This window comes from Heteronotia binoei, chromosome 19 (genome assembly GCF_032191835.1).
Source record: "Heteronotia binoei isolate CCM8104 ecotype False Entrance Well chromosome 19, APGP_CSIRO_Hbin_v1, whole genome shotgun sequence".
Taxonomy (NCBI): Eukaryota; Metazoa; Chordata; class Lepidosauria; order Squamata; family Gekkonidae; genus Heteronotia; species Heteronotia binoei.
Window position 1 is genome coordinate 7,099,726 of NC_083241.1, and position 20,551 is coordinate 7,120,276.

Sequence of the window (20,551 nt, forward strand, 5' to 3'; positions counted from 1 at the left end):
CTTGGATTATCATTTTTATTGAAATGGTGCCTTTTTGTTTAAAAGGTGACCTTGGCTGAGCTAGACCAAGGGTGGCTAAACTTGGTTAACATAAGAGCCACACAGAATAAATGTCAGATGTTTGAGAGCCGCAAGACATGGCCATCAGATGTTTGAGAGCTTCAAGTCTGGGAGGGAGGGAGGGAGGAAGGAAGGAAGGAAGGAAGGAAGGAAGGAAGGAAGGAAGGAAGGAAGGAAGGAAGGAAGGAAGGAAGGTTGCCAGCTTCCAGGTGGGGCCTAGAGATCTCCAGCTGGCAGAGATCAGCTTCTCTGGAGAAAATGGCTGCTTTGAAAGGTGGACTCTACGGCATTGGACCATGCTGAGGCCCCTCCCCTCACCACACCCCTTTCATCTCCCAGATCCACCCCCCAAAGTCTCCAGGTATTTTCCAACACAGCCCTGACAACCCCAAGAAGGTAGCCAGGAAGGCAGGAAAATAGATGGGAGGAGGGAGGGAGGGAGGGGTGGAAAGAAAGCAACTTTAACTTTACACGTGTTCTCCAAGCTGCTGGCTGACTTGGCTTGGACAAGGGGTTTATTGAGGGAAATGCCTTCTCCAAGCCGACTGATGGGGGCAGTGGGGGCTTTGAGAAAACACAATATGTGTGAAAGAGCCACATGTGGCTCCCAAGCTGCCACCCCTGATCACCCCAAGTTGGGCCACCCCTGATCTAGAGCAAAGCTGTGTCCCGTAGTTATGGAAGGTTTAGAAGAGGCATCCCTCCCACACACGCGCACACCTGTCCTTTTCTTCCTTCTGCTGTGGGCAGAGGTAGAGGATGACCCTCCAGGTAAGAGCCTCCTTCCCAACACCGTTGCTCTCGGATTCCTTCTTTCAAGGTTCTGCCTCTCTTGCCGTGCCAAGGCCGCCCATTTCGATGTCGACTGGGGCGTGGAGGACGACGCTCGCTTGCTCCTGGGTGTCTACGAGCACGGCTACGGGAACTGGGAGCTGATCAAATCGGACCCAGAGCTGAAATTGACAGACAAGGTACAAAAAGGTGCTGCGCGCATCACTTCTCCCCTTCGTCACCATGTGTGGTTTCTTCCAGCGGCTGGCCCGTCCCCTTGCAAAAGAACTTAGAAGCTGAGTGGCAAGCTCCTTTCCTTCAGTTAGAGCAATTCCCAGGAGGATTGGCTGCATTAGGGGTGTGTAGTCTAATTTGCAAAGGCGTTCCTGCTACAGAAAAAGCCCTGATAGCGTTAAAGAGCGGCGGAGCCTAATCTGGAGAGCCGGGTTTGATTCTCCACTCCTCCTGCATGTGCAGCCAGCTGGGTGACCTTGGGTTAATCATAGTTCTCTCAGAGCTCTCTCAGCCCAACCTACCTCCGAGGGTGTCTTTTGCTGGGAGAGGAAGGGAAGGAGATTATAAACCGATCTGAGACTCCGAGAGAAGGGCAGGGTATAAATCCAATCTCTTCCTCCCTATAATTCTGTTTTATTATGCTACAACAGCCTAACATGTTACCCGGTTTGGTGTAGTGGTTAAGTGTGCGGACTCTTATCTGGGAGAACCGGGTTTGATTCCCCACTCCTCCACTTGCACCTGCTGGAATGGCCTTGGGTCAGCCATAGCTCTGGCAGAGGTTGTCCTTGAAAGGGCAGCTGCTATAAGAGCTCTCTCAGCCCCATCCACCTCACAGGGTGTTTGTTGTGGGGGAGGAAGGTAAAGGAGATTGTGAGCCGCTCTGAGACTCTTCGGAGTGGAGGGCGGGATATAAATCCAATATCTTCATCTACCTCACAGGGTGTCTGTTGTGGGGGAGGAAGGGAAAGGAGATTGTGAGCCACTCTGAGACTCTTCGGAGTGGAGGGCGGGATATAAATCCAATATCTTCATCTACCTTACAGGGTGTCTGTTTTGGGGGAGGAAGGTAAAGGAGATTGTGAACCCCTCTGAGACTCTTCGGAGTGGAGGGCGGGATATAAATCCAATATCTTCATCTACCTTACAGGGTGTCTGTTGTGGGGGAGGAAGGGAAAGGAGATTGTGAGCCGCTGTGATACTCTTCGGAGTGGAGGGCGGGATATAAATCCAATATCTTCATCTACCTCACAGGGTGTCTGTTGTGGGGGAGGAAGGTAAAGGAGATTGTGAGCCACTCTGAGACTCTTCGGAGTGGAGGGTGGGATATAAATCCAATATCTTCTTCTTCTTCCCCTCTGCATTTTGTGGAGGAGCTGTGACTCACTGTCCGAGCATCTGCTTGGCATGCAGAAGGTCCCCGGTTCAGGCCTGGGTATCCTCAGTTGAGAGGATCAGCTATTGTTAGACAATGCGGAAAGCCGTTACCCAGAGACCCTGGAGAGCTGCTGCCAGTCTGAGCAGATACCATTGACCTAAATGGACAGATGGTCTGATTCCTTGTAAAACAGCTTTATGTGCGTTCCTGGCACTAGCAGCGAAGCTCGAGGTACCCATCACCCGTGTGCACGCTTGGTGCGCCTCTCTGATTGGAGTTGCGCTAATGGTTGACGTGTCCCTCTCCAAATGCTTCTCTCCTAGATTTTGCCTGTCGAGCCGGACAAAAAACCCCAGGGGAAGCAGCTCCAGGCCCGAGTGGATTACCTGTTGAAACTGCTCAAGAAGGACCTCGAAAAGAAGGAGGGGGTGAAGGAGCCGGAAGAGGTCAGTGCTGGCCAGGAAAGCAGAGAAGGCGGAGGCCTCGCGTTGTTGTGGGACTCAGCTTAAGTGACATTCTTAAAGGTTAACACGCAGCTAGGCCTGACTGAGAAGAAGAAAAGACAGAAGAGCTGCCGACATCCCGGTCTTATCTGTAATTGAAACATAACGTGCATTTTGCCTTGAGAACCTAAGAGAAGCCATGTTGGATCAGGCCAATGGCCCCTCCAGTCCAACACTCTGTGTCACACAGTGGCCAAAAAACCCAGGCGCCATCAGGAGGTCCATCAGTAGGGCCAGGACACTAGAAGCCCTCCCACTGTTTCCCCTCCCAAGCACCAAGAATACAGAGCATCACTTGCCCCAGACATAAGAGAAGCCATGTTGGATCAAGCCAATGGCCCATCCAGTCCAGCACTGTCACACAGTGACCAAAAAAACCAAGTGCCATCAGAACATAAAAGAAGCCATGTTGGATCAGGCCAGAGGCCCATCCAGTCCAACACTTTGTGTCACACAGTGGCCAAAAAAAACAGGTGCCATCAGAACATAAGAGAAGCCATGTTGGATCAGGCCAGTGGCCCATCCAATCCGACACTCTGTGTCACATAAGAACATAAGAGAAGCCATGTTGGATCAGGCCAGTGGCCCATCCAACACTCTATGTCACATAAGAACATAAGAGAAGCCGTGTTGGATCAGGCCAGTGGCCCATCCAGTCCAACATTCTGTGTCACATAAGAACATAAGAGAAGCCTTGTTGGATCAGGCCAGAGGCCCATCCAGTCCAACACTTTGTGTCACACAGTGGCCAAAAAACCCAGGTGCCATCAGAACATAAGAGAAGCCATGTTGGATCAGGCCAATGGCCCAACGATAAGCTATGACTAATAGCCACTGATGGACCTCTGCTCCAGATGCTTATCCAATCCCCTCTTGAAGCTGGCTATGCTTGCAGCCACCGCCATCTCCTGTGCCAGTGAATTCCACATGTTAATCACCCTTTGGGTGAAGAAGGACTTCCTTTTATCCGTTCTAACCTGACTGCTCAGCAATTTCATCGAATGCCCACGAGTTCTCGTATTGTGAGAAAGGGAGAAAAGTACTTCTTTCTCTGCCTTCTCTATCCCATGCCTTATTGCACTTCTGCTGTGTTTCTAAGCAACAATAGAAGTCGGGGGCTCTTAGAGCCCAAACTGGATTTATCTGGTCCAGGCACATGCAAAATAGATTTTTTTCTTTTTGCTATATCAGTTTTTTTAGTCAATGAACTGATGCCACCGTGGCAAAGTGTATCAGTCATACGTAGCTGGCTCTCGTGATGAGATTATGCTGGATGTTGCAGCCAATAACTGTGTGTATATATGCTAACATGTGCCAACGTGTCATCAAGAGAAAGTAGAGCAGCTTGGCTTTGCAGACTTTGGCCTAGCTCTTCTCTCAGTTCATTGAGATAAACTTTTTTCCTCTTCCTCCTTCGTCTGGATTTTGGCTGTCTTTCTTTTATTGGCCAAGGACATTCAGGTTTGCAGCCCTGTACAACCCTGTGGTCAGGGAGACTAGTGTCTGTGCATCAAGGAGTTGGTTTTAAACCAGGGGTGGCCAAACTGCGACTCAGGAGCCACATGTGGCGTTTTCACACATATTGTGTGGCTCTCAAAGCCACCCCCACCCCCATTGGCTGGCTTGGAGAAGGTATTTCTCTCTTTAAATCACTTCACCAAACCAACTGGTGGCATGGAGAATGCATTTAAAGTTAAAGTTGCTTTCCTTCCTTCCTTCCTTCCTTCCTTCCTTCCTTCCTTCCTTCCTTCCTTCCTTCCTTCCTTCCTTCCTTCCTTCCTTCCTTCCTTCCTTCCTTCCTTCCTTCCTTCCTTCCTTCCTTCCTTCCTTCCTTCCTTCCTTCCTTCCTTCCTCCGATATTTCTCAATAAGCAGTCTTTTGTTTTAAATCAAAGCTGTTTTATTGTTAGAAACTCAGGAGCTGTGCCAAGGACACAAGCCTTGGGAGTAATGAGGTACACACAGTTATACAGTTGCTATATTGGATATCATCAAAGGTTACCATACAGATGCATGTTTGAGTCACGGGTTCAAAGGTTGCTAAACCACTACCTATTTTATTACTAGGGAATTTAGGCTATTTGAAACATCAACCATTCTGGTAGAAGATAAGAGATGTCTGTGTGAACCTGTGGGAGAGGCGACTTGAAAGTAATACCAGCTAGGCTGTAATATAAACATCCTTGGGCCAGATGGATTTATTACTTGCCCAATAGTTGTAAATAAGGGGGGGGAGCGGAGGAGAGCTGGTGACCTGCTCTTTCTCTATAAGAAAAACATGTTACAGAAATAAGCGCGCTTGACACCTTTCTTCCTGTTCTTAAACTACTGTCTTGCAGCTCTCAAACATCTGATGTCTATTCTATGTGGCTCTTACATTAAGCATGTTTGGCCACCCCTGTTTTAAACTGGTTCTGCTATGGGTGACCTTGGAGTTCAGAGAGAAGAATGGGCAGGATTCCCAGTGATCAGAGGGTGGGCTGGGGGAGAGGTCGGCCCAGTGGCAGGTGGGCCTCACATGCTCCTATGTCACGGGCTCTGAATCATATAATGCCTAGTGTGTCTTTTTCCCCACCCTAACTGTTATGTCGTGTCACAGAACAAGCTGAAGAAGAGGAAAGCCCGTGTCAAGAAAGAAAACAAATCGCCCAAGGGAAAGGATGAGCACGGGAACGAAGCATCCTCTCCTCGGCACTCTGACAACCCTTTAGAAGAGGGTGAGGTCAAGGTAAGCCGGGGTGGCCAAACTTGTTTAACGTAAGAGCCACAAAGAATAGTCCTCAGATGTTTGAGAGCTGCAAGACGTGAACAAGTGTTACATAAAAATCTTTCTTAAAACTCTTAATACTTCCTTTGCGCAGAAATATAAAATACATATGTGTGCACTTGACAACATGACCATTCTAGAAGGAGACTTTAAAAAACAAAAGCTGGGAATGACAGTCTCCATAAGACCAGCATAGGGAAAGGTTAGGGAATTATTTTTTTGGCACCAGTGGGAGAAGGAAACACACATACGCCATAGAAATCACTGACCGCCGTTTGCATCATTATGCATCTCTCTTTGCCTTGACACCGAGGTTAGTAAATACAGCTCCTACAAAAGCGATGAAACTAAGGGGGAGCCCTGCACGGCTTTCTTTAATTCCGTCCCTCCTTCCGGTGGCTCCCTCAAGGGAATGCATGTAACAAGACAACAGTGAAAAGTCCATAATAGATAGGCACACAAAATTCCCCAAACACTCCCTCCAAGCTCACTTCGCCTGTACTACTGGCAGCCATTTTGCTAATGAAAAAAACGGGAGAATTTCAATGTCCAAGTGAGCTCAAGGATTTTCTCCCCCCACCGTTGCTTGTAATCCACATCAGCCTTTGTGTGTGTGTGTGTGTGTGTGTGAGCGAGAGAGAGAATCCATGTTCTGTAACAGTTTGAAGCAGCTCTTCTTTGGAGGTGGGGTCACTTTCCACCGAACTGGAGATGTTTGTAATCTGTTTTTAAGGTGAAAACCACCTGCCATCCTCAAGCCCCAGTGGGCAAGGGTGTTGCCCGTTTCCTGGCATCATGGGGCAGGTGGCACACTGGAGAATAGTACTCAGACAAGCCATGGGGGGCATGCCAGAGAGCCACACGAGAGTCCTGAGCTACTGAGTATTACTGCATTAAAGGTGATCACCATTGCCTTTTGAACTTGGAAACCAACCAGCAGCTAGTGGTGTTATTTTAAAGCTGCCAAGATGTGCTGTCAATAACAACCAAGATTAGGGCGCTTTGAACCAGCAGTAGTCTCCGGATTATCTCCAAGGGCAGCCCGACGCAGAGAACGTTGCAGTAGTCTAGCGACGAGAGTATGAAAACACGGATCGGCGCGGCGCTGTTGATGCTGCTTCTTTTTCTTCTTCCAGGAGGATGGATTGGATGGAAGCCCCTTGAAAAAGAAGCAGAAGAAGAAAGAGAACAAGGAGAACAAAGAAAAACAGTCAGCGAGCAGGAAAGAAAAGGAAGGCGAGAAAGAGAAAAGGAAAACCAAAGACAAGAACAAGGTACTGGGTGGCTGTCATGTAAACCAGGGGTGTCAAACATGCTCCTATCAGGCCCCCTACCTACTGTACTGAGTTTGGTATTTCCTGGGATAAAGTTAGTCTGAGAGAGTTACAGATCCACTCTCTCCTCTGTCTCTCCAGGCAGAAAGTGGGAGATTTGGTCTGCAGCACAGCTGGGGGCTTCTCTGGCCTTATTTCCTCCTTCCTGGTGAGAGAGATGTCTGAGCATGACTCTAGCTCTGTGCAGCTTCCCACAGCAACGAGAAAGGGGAAATTGTCAGCAGCAGCATCTTGTTTTTCAGCAGGAGCGGAGAAGCCAAGCGTCTCTCGCTGGGGCGTCAGACTTAGCTGGCACCTCGCTGTGCTGAACCCTGATGACTATTCCTGTTTGCAGGCGCAGAGCTACCAGCATGGAGAATAATTTCAATTTTCTCCTCACCGCATTGTTTCTCAGTAGTTCTGTTCATACATTTCCCTTGTCAGGCAAGGAGAGGGAATGTGCATGTATGTGAAGCAGGCCTTAGGCTTCTACTTCATGCTGTAAAAAACTGGGGGAGGGACTGTGGCTCAGTGGTAGAGCATCTGCTTGGGAAGCAGAAGGTCCCAGGTTCAATCCCCGGCATCTCCAGAAAAGTGTCCAGGCAAACAGGTGTGAAAAACCTCAGCTTGAGACCCCGGAGAGCCGCTGCCAGTCTGAGAAGACAAGACTGACTTTGATGGACCAAGGGTCTGATTCAGTATAAGGCAGCTTCATATGTTCATATATGTTCACTGTGTAAGGCCCTAAATTCTGCACCAGGGAAAACTGAATTCTGCAGTGTGTTTAAATTTTGATTTCCAGAAAGATAGATCCAGGTGGGCAGCTGTGTTGGTCTGGAGTAGAATGGATTTCGAGTCCATTTATATATGTCTGAAGATCTGAAGAAGTGTGCACGCACACAAAAACTCGTATCTCAGATAAACTTTTGTTGGTCTTAAAGGTGCCGCTGGATTCAAAATCCGTTCTACTGGTTTTCAAAATTCATCATAATTTTGCTTTTTGCCAGTAACGAAGAGAGCAACGAAAATTAAAAAAAAAATGTGACTTAAATTACTATGCAAATTGAACAATGCTCTTGTTGAGAAAATTACAAACACCTTTACTCCGATAAACAAATCTAAATATCCACAGAGGTTTACGACATCCGATTCCTTTGCAAGTCAATCCATACCCATAAATCAATATACAGTTCTGTCAGAAGCCTTCAATGCCAGCAAATCCTGACTGCTCGCAAAATACGATCCTCTCAATTTGGGGGAGGGATGGTGGCTCAGTGGTAGAGCATCTGCTTGGGAAGCAGAAGGTCCCAGGTACAATCCCCCAAAAAAGGGTCCAGGCAAATAGGTGTGAAAAGCCTCAGCTTGAGACCCTGGAGAGCTGCTGCCAGTCTGAGTAGACAATACTGACTTTGATGGACCCAGGGTCTGATTCAGTAGAAGGCAGCTTCAGATGTTCATATGTCTGGGGGAAGGACGGTGGCTCAGTGGTAGAGCGTCTGCTTACTAAGCAGAAGGTCCCAGGTTCAATCCCCAGCATCTCCAAAAAAGGGTCCAGGCAAATAGGTGTGAAAAACCTCAGCTTGAGACCCTGGAGAGCCGCTGCCAGTCTGAGAAGACAATACTGACTTTGATGGACCCAGGGTCTGATTCAGTAGAAGGCAGCTTCAGATGTTCATATGTTCAATTATCCGTTTCAAATGAAGACACAAAATTCATATAGTCAGATTGTCAGTCCCCCAAGTTAAAGTCCTGTGCGACAGGTGTGCTAGCTGTCTTCCTGTTTCCAAACCAAATTCTTTGTAAGGCAAAGGATTAATCGTAATCTCATATAGTAGTAAAGGCTCGTTAGGGGCAAAACGTCTCCACTGAAATGTCTAAACTGGCAACATACTTCAAATGGCTCAAGGCCACTCATTTTGTCCTTTCTGTAGCCGAAAGGTGGGGAGGCCAAGGCCAGCGGCAAAGGGAAAAGAGTCCAGGGGCCCGTCCACATCACTGCGGGAAGTGAGCCCATCCCGATCGGGGAGGACGAAGACGATGACTTGGACCAGGAAACTTTCAGCATCGTAAGTTCTCTTCTGGTGGGGGGGGGCGGGGGGTGCTGGTAGCGGCTGAAGATACCCAGATTGGCAAGCAGAACGTTCTCCCCAGCAGTGAGGACTGCAAGGCTCTGGCAGGTTTTAAAATCCACTTGATGTTTTTGCTTTTGGGGACAGGTGTGGGAATGCCAAGTGTCCCTCCAGATCCCTTGTTCGGTCGCTCTCCTCTTCTCCGGGAGTCAGTGTAGTGGTGTAGTGGTTAAGTGTGCGGAGTCTTATCTGGGAGAACCACTTGCAGCTGCTGGAATGGCCTTGGGTCAGCCCTAGCTCTCGCAGGAGTTGTCCTTGAAAGGGCAGCTGCTGTGATAACCCTCTCAGCCCCACCTACCTCAAAGATCGTCTGTTGTAGGGTGGGGGGGGAGTTAAAGGAGATTGTGAGCTGCGCTGAGACTCTGAGATTCAGAGTATAAGATGGGATATAAATCCAATATCATCATCTTCTTCTTCTCTGCCCATCCCAAAGGTTGTCTTACCAGGCCCGTAGCTATGGCGAGGGCCGAGGGGGGCAGGCCATTCCTTTCAACATCACCACCACCCCGTTCCATCTGTATGGCTCCTCCATTGGAGGGCCTCCAATCTTCCCTCTTTGCTCACCACCACTCATCGCTGCTCTGAATAAGTGCAGCATTGCTACTGAAGGGGCTTCAGATTGGTGTAGGGGGTAGGGAGAGAAGCCTACTTGCAGCCGGATCCCCCTGGAAGGTTTACTGAGTACGACTAATGTTGGGGGGGGGGGTGCTGTCGCTGTACTTGAGAAGCAGAGAAGGTGTTTCGGGCCAAACCTGCCCCCCCCAAATACTGCTTTTGGGCCCCACCAAACATGAAATCCTTGCTTACGGCCCTGTGTCTTATCTTGCCTGTTAGATAAGTGATTCAGAAGGGCTGGAGGTAACTCTGTACCCACCAGTGTTCCCTCTAAGTTGTGGAGTCTCGTAAGCAAGAATTCTGCTTTGTGAGCGACTGGCATTAAAGTTGGGAGCTATTGCATAAGAGAGGGTGTTTTCGCACTGACCTTACGCCGGAGCAACGTCCCTCTTCACCGCGCAGCATCTGCGCGGATTTCGCACTAATTGCTCCGCAGAACCCGGAAGAGCCGCAAAGTCCCGCGACTTTTGCGTCGCAAATGTAAACTGTTTTTTGGCGGTTTACACTTGCGACGCAAAAGCCGCGGGACTTTGCGGCTCTTCCGGGTTCTGCGGAGCAATTAGTGCGAAATCCGCGCAGACGCTGCACGGTGAAGAGGGACGTCGCTCCGGCGTAAGGTCAGTGCGAAAACGCCCTTAGTTTCCTCCGGGGCCATTTTTTCCTGAGCTAAGACAAAAATGTGTGTGAGCTGGAGGCTAAAAAAACCTGTGAGCTAGCTCACACTAACTCAGCCTAGAGGGAACACTTGTGCCCACCTTCAACTTTGTTCTGCTCCCCACCTCCCTCCCCCAGTGCAAAGAGCGGATGCGGCCTGTCAAGAAGGCGCTGAAGCAGCTGGATAAGCCCGACAAAGGGCTGACGGTGCAGGAGCAGCTGGAGCACACCCGGAGCTGCTTGCTCAAGATTGGCGACCGCATCTCCGAGTGCCTGAAAGTCTATTCCGACCAGGAACTCATCAAGCTGTGGAGAAGGTAAGCCCGCCCCCCCCCCACCCCTCCATGACGCTCTGTGAAACATCCCAGGGCAGAGCTCTGCAGACAGGGCTGAGTGCGGTTCTGTGTTCATTGCTGTGGCGCGGAGATCCAGAAAACAGCTGCAGTAGGGGCCGGCTTCTCCCTGCAAATCGGAGCAGGGATGTTTTGCAAACTCCGTTCATACGAACCTAGGAAGCTGCCTTATACTGGATCAGACCCTCGGTCCATCAAAGTCAGTATTGTCTACTCAGACTGGCAGCTGCTTACCGAGCAGACGCTCTACCCCTGAGCCACAGCCCCATTCATGGCTCTCCAGGGTCTCTTGCTGAGGTTTTTCATGCCTATTTGCCTGCACTCTTTTTAGTTGGAGATGCCGGGGATTGAACCTGGGACCTTCTGCTTCCCAAGCTGATGCTCTACCACTGAGCCACAGCCCCATTCATGGCTCTCCAGGGTCTCCAGCTGAGGTTATTCACGCCTACTTGCCTGGACCCTTTTTAGTTGGAGATGCCAGGGATTGAACCTGGGACCTTCTGTTTACCGAGCAAATGCTCTACCACTGAGCCACCATCCCTCCCCCAGACATATGAACATCTGAAGCTGCCTTCTACTGAATCAGAACCTGGGTCCATCAAAGTCAGTCTTGTCTACTCAGACTGGCAGCGGCTCTCCAGAGTCTCCAGCTGAGGTTTTTCACGCCTACTTGCCTGGACCCTTTTTAGTTGGAGATGCCGGGGATTGAACCTGGGACCTTCTGCTTACCGAGTAGATGCTCTGCCACTGAGCCACCGTCCCTCCCCTCTCATGGAAGCCTTTGCAAAGCACAGCCTCTCCCTCTGTGTACTGTCTTGCTGTCAGTCTTACTACATAAAACTCTTCAGACCAGGGGTGGCAAACTCACTTGTTATGAGGGCCAGATCTGACCTAAATGAGAGCTTGTCGGGCCGGGCTGGGCCGTGCGTCTACCTATTTAAGATTAGGTAGCAGAGATGTAAACTTCATAAAGGATGCAGACACACACAATTGAGATTTAAAAAAAAAACCCCTCAAAACACGCTTAAAACATTAGCATTCGTTGGTCTTAAAGGTGCTTTCTTTGTATTTCTCCCATGGGATCTTGTGAACTGGGCAAAGGAAGCTCTGGCTCTTTCCCTCCCTCCCCATGGGACAGGAGGGGGAGGAGCCTCAGCCAATGGAGAAAGCAGAGGTTTTGCTCTGTAGCTCCTGTGCAATTGAGCAAGCCTTGCAAAGCAAGCTGACATGCAGAAGGAAGGAAGAGAGAGGAAGAAGGAAGCAGATGGCAGCCGGTTGCTCAAGGGCCTGATAGGAGCCCTCCAGGGGCTTCATTCAGCCCCTGGGCCGCATGTTTGACACCGCTGCTTCAGACATTTTCTGCGGACATTGTCTCAGCTGGGGGAGCACTGTTGGAAGGGCAGGCGGGTGAGCCTGGGCTAAGGAACTTCACAGGGACATGGCAGTGTCCGAGCTTTCCCGTGGTCGCTTGGCTCACGTCTGTCTCTTTTGAGTTCTGCCGTTCTGCAACCGCATTGTGCAAGTGCAGGAATTGTTGCATGCAGGAGTCAACGCTCTGGGAGTGTTGGTTTCCTTTTCAGTTTATGTAGATTTCCTCCAAGGCAGAGACGGATTGGCCATGAAGGCCAGTGGAGAAAACCCCAGTAGGCCAATGGCTTGTGGGATTCCCTTTTTACTCCCATCTGGGACTGTTCTGGCCCCAAGAGGGGGGGGGGGGGGGATGGGAGTCTTCGCCCTGAGGAGGTTGAGGAAGGAGAAGCCTGGGACAGGGAAGGAGGCAATCTGGCCAAGACGCACGCGGCGTGAGCCTCCAAAGAGCTAAGAGCAGCGTACAAGGTACCCTCCACCTCCATTTTACCCTGACAATTCTGTGATGATGCAGAAAAGAGCAAGGGCCAGGAGTATCCAGCTAGCTTCATTGTGGAGTGGGGATCTGAACTCAGGTCTCCCGGATCCTAATCCAGGTGGCCAAATTTGCTTAACATAAGAACCGCGTAGAATAAACGTCAGATGTTTGAGAGCCGCAAGACGTGAACGTCAAATGTTTGACACCTGGGAGGGGGGAAGGAAGGAAGGAAAATAGATTGGGGGAAGGAGGGAGAGGTGGAAAGAAAGCAACTTTAAATGTATACTCCAAGTCACTGGCTGGCTTGGCTTGGAGAAGTGATTTAAAGAGACAAATGCCTTCTCCAAGATGGGTGATAGGGTGGTGGGGGCTTCAAGAGCCACACAGTACGTATGAAAGAGCCACGTGTGGCTCCTGAATCAGTTTGGCCATCTCTGTCCTATCCAACTCTGTAACCACCGCTGCGCAAAACACATTCGTTGCTCATTCCGAAAGGGCCTAGTGGAATTTCAGAAGGGGGTGGCGATGGTCTGCATAGGATTTCCGGTGGTTTGGAGGTTTCCTGAAGACCGGTGGAGAGAAAAGAAAACCCAGACTCTCATTCAGTGCTTCTGCGAAGGGGGGTCTTTTACTCCGCTTCCCTTCCTTTTAGGAACCTGTGGATCTTTGTGTCCAAGTTCACGGAATTTGACGCCAGGAAGCTGCACAAGCTGTACAAGATGGCTCACAAGAAGAGGTCCCAGGAAGAGGAGGTGAGCTTGGAAAGAGGTGGCGTACATGAGATACGAAGGGGCGGGGACAGACAAAGGAGAGGGGAAGGGACATTCCGGAAATTCAGACGAGACCGGGAGGAGTTCAGGAGCCAAAGAGGGACCCTTCTTGATGTGGCCACAACCTCTTCCTTTTCTGCTTCCTCTGGAGGGCTGGGTGCCTGGGGATAATGAGGAGCAAGCAGGTGGTCCCAATCCCGGTTGCACTTTTCTTCTGGAAGTAATGCTGAGGACAGCGGGCACAATTTTAGTCTCAGAAACAGAGAGCCAGTTTGGTGTAGTGGTGAAGTGTGCGGACTTTATCTGGGAGAACCGGGTTTGATTCCCCACTCCTCCACTTGCAGCTGCTGGAATGGCCTTGGGTCAACCATAGCTCTCGTAGGAGTTGTCCTTGAAAGGGCAGCTTTTGGGAGAGCTCTCTCAGCCCCTTCTACTGGTGTCTCTTGTTGGGGGGGAAGCTAAAGGAGATTGTAAACCGCTCTGAGACTCTGAGTGAAGGGCAGGGTGTAAAAACAATTCAGTTGGTTTGGTGCACTGATCAAGCGTGCAGACTCTTATCTGGGAGAACCGGGTTGGATTCCCCACTCCTCCACTCGCAGCTGCTGGAATGGCCTTAGGTCAGCCGTAGCTCTCGCAGGAGTTGTCCTTGAAAGGGCAGCTTCTGTCAGAGCTCTCTCAGCCTCACTTACCTCACAGGATGTCTGTTGGGGAAGAAGATAAAGGAGATTGTAAGCTGCTCTGAGACTCTTAAGAGAAAAGGGTGGGGTATAAATCTATGGTCTACTTCATTTTAAAAGGGATTCTTTACTCCCGTTAACCCCAGGCAGAAGACCTGGCCTCCTTCAACACATAGGCTTTTAGTAATGTGCTGGACAGCAGGACAACGCAAACATCACTTCCTAAGTTCTACGGAAGGTGCCCCCACCATAGAAGGGTGGAGGATCCTGTCTTTGTTATATAATAGACGAGGGAGAGGAGAATACAAACGCTTTAGGAATCCCCCTTGCCTATAATGGGGATAAGCAAGTACATTCCAACATGAATAAAGCTGGATTGGTTACTTCTTTCTCTGTTAAATTTTTATCAGAGATGTCAGGCATCTTTTCCCCCCAGTTACGGGTCAGTGTTCCCTTTTAGCTGAGTTAGCGTGAGCCAGCTCACAGGTTTTTAGCCTCCAACTCACAGATATTTTTCTAAACTCAGGAAGGATGACCCACACTCATTGATGCAGGAACTCACAACTTTAAAGCCAGTCGCTTACGACTTTCATGCCAGGAGCTCACAAAGTAGAATTTTTGCTCACAAGACTCCACAGCTTAGAGGGAACGTGATTAAGGGGTAATTAATTTGGGAGGGGAGAGGACAGAGCTGGCGTCGGTGAACCGTTTCGACTTTTGGAAGAGGGTCGTTTTATTATTGCGCCCCGTTAACAGATGTCTTCGCATGGCCGCTTCTTACCAGATCTCCAAGAGCTTTACCCTCGCTACTGCCGGAAGACTTGGTCAAGTATTGGGGAACCCCCGTTCCGCCCCCCCCCCCAAAGCTGTCCCCGAACTGTCAGTCGTCTTCCTCACACAAGCTGACAGGACTGAGCTCAACGAACCCAGAGCTCTATCTTGTCGGAAGGCAGCTTCCTAGATCTGTCCAGACCTTTCAAACTCGGAGTTCAAATTCGCTTGGCTCGGAGTTCAAATCCGTCGCTAACGTTTCTCCACCCTCTCTCCTCGGTCTGGCTGCAGCAGGAGCAAAGGAAGAAAGAGGAGGGAGCGGGAGGGAAGAAGCTCTTCCGACAGGAGCCTTCCAGCTCCGGCCGCGACGCCCCGACCCCCCAGATCCCCCACGGCCCTCATCCTCCGAAGCTCCACCCACCCCCCGTGCACCACGCCCAGATGCACGGACACCAGAGGGACAATTACGGCCACCCGAATAAGAGGCACTTCAGTAACGCAGGTAAGGGAGTGGCAGCGAATACCTACTTCTCCCTTTAGGCCTTTGGGGAACTCGCAGGGGACCGTCTTGTGAAAGAAGCATCATCCCCAGGAGGGTTTCTGCCGGTGCCTCTTCTCCCTGATATACAGGGCTTTTTTTTGGTAGCAGAAACTCCTTTGCATATTAGGCCACACCTCCCCCCTGACGTAGCCAATCCTCCTGGAGCTAACAGAGGCCTGCTGTAAGCTCCAGGAGGATTGGCTACATCGAGTGTGTGTGTGTGTCTTGGCAGATGCAATACCCGGACAGTAGCTGAGAGTTAGGTTGTAGTTGTGCTTGGTTATGTGGCTGGCTGGGGGGAAGCCAGCCCGGCTCCCTTCGCAATCAGGCACTGCGCTGACCCGCTATGAGTCTGTCCTTCCGGGGTCCTGTCTCCGGAGCCCGTGCAGGGATGTCTCGGAGACCCCGCGCTGACTGCTGCTCAAACATCACGTTGACGTGGGTGATGAAGACAGCCGATGCTCGCTAGACGTAATTCACGATCCTCAGGCCTTTGAACGATTTTTTACGTGGGTCCGAAAAGACTGACAGCGATGATCTCCTGGACGACACCTTCTTTGAAGGTGCTGGGCTGCACGTACAAGAGTCCTACCATCTAATACGCAGAGGAGTTCCTGCGACAAAGAAAGCCCTGCTGTCGATAAAAACAGATTGCCGTTCATCACTCATTAATGTTGCTAAGAAGTGCCAAGACCAGGGGTTCCCAGCATGGCGACTGTGGGCATCACAACACCAGTCAGCACATTTCTTCGTGCCCACCAAGGAGGGGCGGAATTCTAGCAGGAGCGCCTTTGCATATTAGGCCCCACCCTCCTGATCTAGCCAATCCTCTTGGAGCTTACATTAGGCCCTTTACTAAGAGCCCTGTAGCTTGTGGCTTCCTTGCAGCAGGCAATCCAAGTAAGCTCTTGGGGGACTGGCTGCATCAGGGGTGTGTGGCCTACTATGCAAAGGAGCCCCTGCTAGAATTCCAAGCTCTTGGAGGATTGGCTACATCAGGGGTGTGTGGCCTAATATGCAAAGGAGCCCCTGCTAGAATTCCAAGCGCTTGGGAGGATTGGCTACATCAGGGGTGTGTGGCCTAATATGCAAAGGAGTCCCTGCTAGAATTCCAAGCTCTTGGAGGATTGGCTACATCAGGGGTGTGTGGCCTAATATGCAAAGGAGTCCCTGCTAGAATTCCAAGCTCTTGGAGGATTGGCTACATCAGGGGTGTGTGGCCTAATATGCAAAGGAGCTCCTGCTACAAAAAAAGTCCTGGATGTAGCCAATCCTTCAAGCGCTCACAGGGCTCTTCTTACAGGGGAAGCTCTTGGAGGATAGGCTACATCAGGGGGGTGGGGCCTAATATGCAAAGGAGCTCCTGTTACAAAAAAAGTCCCGCTGATCCATGCAGTCAAGCTGGAACAGGGCTTCTAGTTTTATTTTGTTTTGCTTCCTTTGCCACCTGCCTCTCTCGCTGAAACCCGGGGGCAGACGACACAATGTAGAAAACAATTCAGTCAGACAGCTTAAGAGAGCCGTTTAAGAAAACGAGCGAGAGTTGTTCCGAGGCAGAACATACTAGAATGCCAAAGCGGTTTGCGAAAATAGGAGACGATGCCAGGAAAACAATGGAAAACAATTCCAATGGAGAGCGTCAAATATTCAATAACAGTGCAACGGGACTGGAATGATAGGACTGGGAAACAATGCAAGCAAACAAGCCTGTTTAAGAAATGGCATCCCATAATGCCAGAGTGGGTTGCAAAGATGCAAGACATTGCAGGAGAAACAATAGAAAACATTTCAAATAGACAGCGTTAAGATATCCAATAATGTTGCAACGGGGGGACTAGAATTACAAAATTTGGAAAACAGTGCAACCAAAGCAAAAAAAAACCTGCTTTAAAGTGCGACATACCATAACAGTTGGAAAATTTTGAGTCCACTGCCACCTTTGATGGTCTTAAAGGTTTAATTCTGAATGTAAGTTTTCATGTGCAGGCACACTTCTTGAAATACCATAAACGGGGTATGGGGACGGGGCCTGGTCAGAGAATCTCCACTTGTGGCCCTCTTACTAACAACCAAAGCATCTCGCCAAACCAGTGTTTAAAGAAACTGAAGTTTATGGCGATATTTGACCACAGCCTCAGAGGGAGCGCAGCACTTTCATCTTTTCTCAGAATCGGGTAGTTGGTTATTGATGTAGCCAATCCTCCTGGAGCTTACAGAAGGCCCTGTACAAAGAGTCCTGTAAGCTCCAGGCGGATCGGTTACATCAGGGGCGGGTGGCCTCATATGCAAAGGAGTTCCTGGGACAAAAATGCCCTGGGACTAAGATAATAGCGGCAGAGCATCAGCTTTGCGTGTGGGAAGTCTCAGGTTTAATCCCTGGTATCTCCTGTCGAAAGGATCAGGTAGTTGATGATGTGAAAGACTTCTGCCTGGAACTGGAGAACTGCCGTCAGTCCGAGCTGGGATAGGTCAGTGATGTGATTCAGCGTGAGGCAGCTTCGTGCGTTCAATTAACATCAGAATATCAATTTGCTAATGACCAGTAATATGCCCAACGTGCAACCCAGTGCGAAGCACCTTGCCAATGCTTCCATGTTTGTAATGGCCAAGGCTTTTTTGTAGCAGGGGCTCCTTTGCCTGTTAGGCCACACACACCTGACGTAGCCAATCCTGCTGGAGCTTACAGGAGGCCCTGTACTAAGAACCCTGGAAGCTCTTGGAAGATTGGCTACATCAGGGGGGTGTGGCCTAATAGGCAAAGGAGCTCCTGCTACAAAAAAAAAAGCCCTCGTTGGGAAAAGGATAGGCAATAATATTCTGCATCGTGTAAGGAAAGAGCTAAGTGTGTTGACAGAAAGCCACAATCGGCTCTTTGCTTTCAGGAAATAAATGCTCTGGAGAAGAGGCAAACGGGTACCAGGAAACCCATGGGCGGGTGCACCACCTTGGGGATGACTCATCCTGGGGCTGTGGGTGGGGGATTGCCCTGAAGATGCTGCGATAAACAGTCGACTCAAGAGAGGCTACCCTCTTTCCCCCTCCTGTCGTGCAGACCGGGGCGAGTGGCCGAGGGACCGCAAATTCAACTACGGCGGCAACCAGATGTGGGGCGGGGAACGGCACCACCCCTACGAGCAGCAGTGGTACAAGGAGCACCACTACGGGGACCGCCGGGTGCGTGGGGAGCCGCACCGCAGCTCGGGGAACTACCGCCTGAACAACATGTCCCGCAAGCGGCCGTACGAGCCGTACAACAGCGACCGAGACCACCGTGGTCACCGGGATTATTATGAGAGGTAAGGCGCTGCCCCCGCAAGGGCCTTGGGGAGCTGGCTAGCATGTTTAGCAGTTGAATTCCCCCCCCCCCCCCCAAGCTTCCCTTCCCGATCACCTAAAGTCAGTTTTTATACTCCACCGGCAACCAAGGCGAGCAACTGTCGGCAAAGAGGCTTTGCTTTGTAGCTCCTGTGCGATTGAGCAAGCCTTGCAAAGCAAGTCGTGATGCAGAAGGAAGCAAGAGAGAGAGAGAGGGAAGCAGATGACAGCCAGTTGCTCGGGGGCCTGATAGGAGCCCCCTGGGGGCCTGATTTGGCCCCTGGGCTGCATGTTTGACACCCCTGCTCTAAGCAGTCGCTGAGCAGTCGGGTTAAACGGATAAAAGGAAGTACTTCTTCACCCAAAGGGTGATTAACATGTGGAATTCACTGCTCCAGGAGGTGGTGGCGGCTACAAGCATAGCCAGCTTCAAGAGGGGGTTAGATAAAAATATGGAGCAGAGGTCCATCAGTGGCTATTAGCCACAGTGTGTGTGTGTAATTTTTTTGGCCACTGTGTGACACAGAGTGTTGGACAGGATGGACCATTGGCCTGATCCAACACGGCTTCTCTTATGTTCAATGGTGGGAAGTTCTTTTTCTCCTCTCGAGCTTATTGTTTTTCTGTGCTTGTTTCTCCCCAGGCACCACCACGATTCCAAGCGGCGGAGGTCTGACGAGTTCAGGGCCCCAAACTACCACCCACAGGACTTCCGGAGGATGTCGGACCATAGGCCTCCCATCGGGTACCACGGCCAGGGACCCCTGGATCACTACCGCTCTTTCCACCCAGACAAATCGGCCGATTACAAACAGCTGCTCCCCGTCTCTCACTCCCAAGTCTCGGACCCTCGCTCCCCTCCGTCGCAGAAGTCCCCCCACGACGCCAAGTCCCCCCTGGATCATCGGTCGCCCCTGGAGAGGTCTTTAGAACAAAAGAACACTCCGGATTATAATTGGAGCGCCCGGAAGACATAGAGGGGGCAGGGGAGAACAGGAGAGGAGGGAGAACCACCCCAACTTGATCCGAGGTAAAAGTTTACCAGGCTCAGGCCCAGAGACTCCAAGTGAGCGGCCGTTGGGCTGGGCTTCGCACCTGCAGAAGGATCATAGGAGCCAGACATCGTTCAGGGCGTCCGAATTTTCTGCCCTGATCTCTCCTCCCGTAACCCTGCGGGCCGAACATTGGGAGCCGCTTTCCTTGCACCCTGGGGGAAAGGCGGGCCCGTCGGGTTTTCCCCCACCTACCCATTTTCGTTTGTGCGCCCAAATGTCGAATTGAACGGACTCTCACGGACGCCGGGGAGTTTTGCTTTCATGCCCCGGGTCCCGGGACTTGGATGTTCCGTCTGCGTAGGGGTGCAGGTGGGAAAGGAGTGGTGCAACTTTGGAGTTAGGATTTGGGGGGGGGGGGTTGTTGGAGGGATGAGCGTGTGGGGAGGAGGGAGGAACTTGAATTGTAGCCCTCAGCGGCTCAATGTGTGAAATAGGGGCTTGGGGGAGGGGGAATTGATGAGAAAGGGTTGAATCCCGAGCTTGGCAAAAAGGCCTTTCAGTAACGAAACCTGAGTAGAACTGTGAGCCTTGGAGACAAGGACCTCCTCCCCTTTAGCATAGAGCACCAAAAAGAGTGGAAAATGTGCAAATGCCTCTTGTTGCAGATGTCTCATTTCTCTTCCAGATTCACAATTTCTCATGCCATTTCTGTGTTACGGTGATGTGTACACAGCAGGAGGAAGCATAGACAGAGTGTTTTCTTTTTTGGGGGGGGTCCCCTGAACTTAAGGAAGAAAGAGTCCTTGTATACGTAGAGAGGAGTCCCCCCAGGTGGGTTAAATCGCGTCTTCATGGGAGGGGGAGAGCCAGGATTGGACTGGGCACTCGGAGTGCAAGCTTTGTGGGAAAGCTTTGGCGTTTGCTGATTGGAGTTCCCGTGCCCCCTCCCGTTTCCCCCCCACCACCACACTTTTGCTCTTGGCCACAGCTGTAAGGCCGACCCAGACTTTCTCAGCAGCGCAGAGAGCACAGGTCGGTACCCCAGACGGAGCCGGGCTCGCTGTGTCCGTTCCCCGCGA

General features: G+C 50.8%; 1 protein-coding gene and 1 non-coding gene across 7 annotated transcripts in view; both read left to right on the forward strand.

The window, feature by feature from the left end:
• The window catches only part of CHD2 (chromodomain helicase DNA binding protein 2), a 119,177-nt gene extending 99,692 nt beyond the window's left edge, over window positions 1-19,485 (forward strand). For all 6 annotated transcript variants that reach the window (XM_060259791.1, XM_060259793.1, XM_060259792.1 and 3 more), the window contains 10 exons: window positions 881-1,031; window positions 2,548-2,670; window positions 5,326-5,454; window positions 6,630-6,767; window positions 8,738-8,872; window positions 10,343-10,521; window positions 13,056-13,155; window positions 14,913-15,123; window positions 18,215-18,458; window positions 19,121-19,485. In XM_060259791.1, coding sequence (XP_060115774.1) covers window positions 881-1,031; window positions 2,548-2,670; window positions 5,326-5,454; window positions 6,630-6,767; window positions 8,738-8,872; window positions 10,343-10,521; window positions 13,056-13,155; window positions 14,913-15,123; window positions 18,215-18,458; window positions 19,121-19,454 — 1,744 coding nt within the window. In that variant the 3' untranslated portion in view covers window positions 19,455-19,485. The remainder of the gene's footprint in view (window positions 1-880; window positions 1,032-2,547; window positions 2,671-5,325; window positions 5,455-6,629; window positions 6,768-8,737; window positions 8,873-10,342; window positions 10,522-13,055; window positions 13,156-14,912; window positions 15,124-18,214; window positions 18,459-19,120) is intronic.
• Window positions 8,282-8,348, forward strand: TRNAS-ACU (transfer RNA serine (anticodon ACU)). Its single transcript has one exon. It is a non-coding gene; the product is annotated as a tRNA-Ser (tRNA).
• Window positions 19,486-20,551: the final 1,066 nt, after the last annotated feature.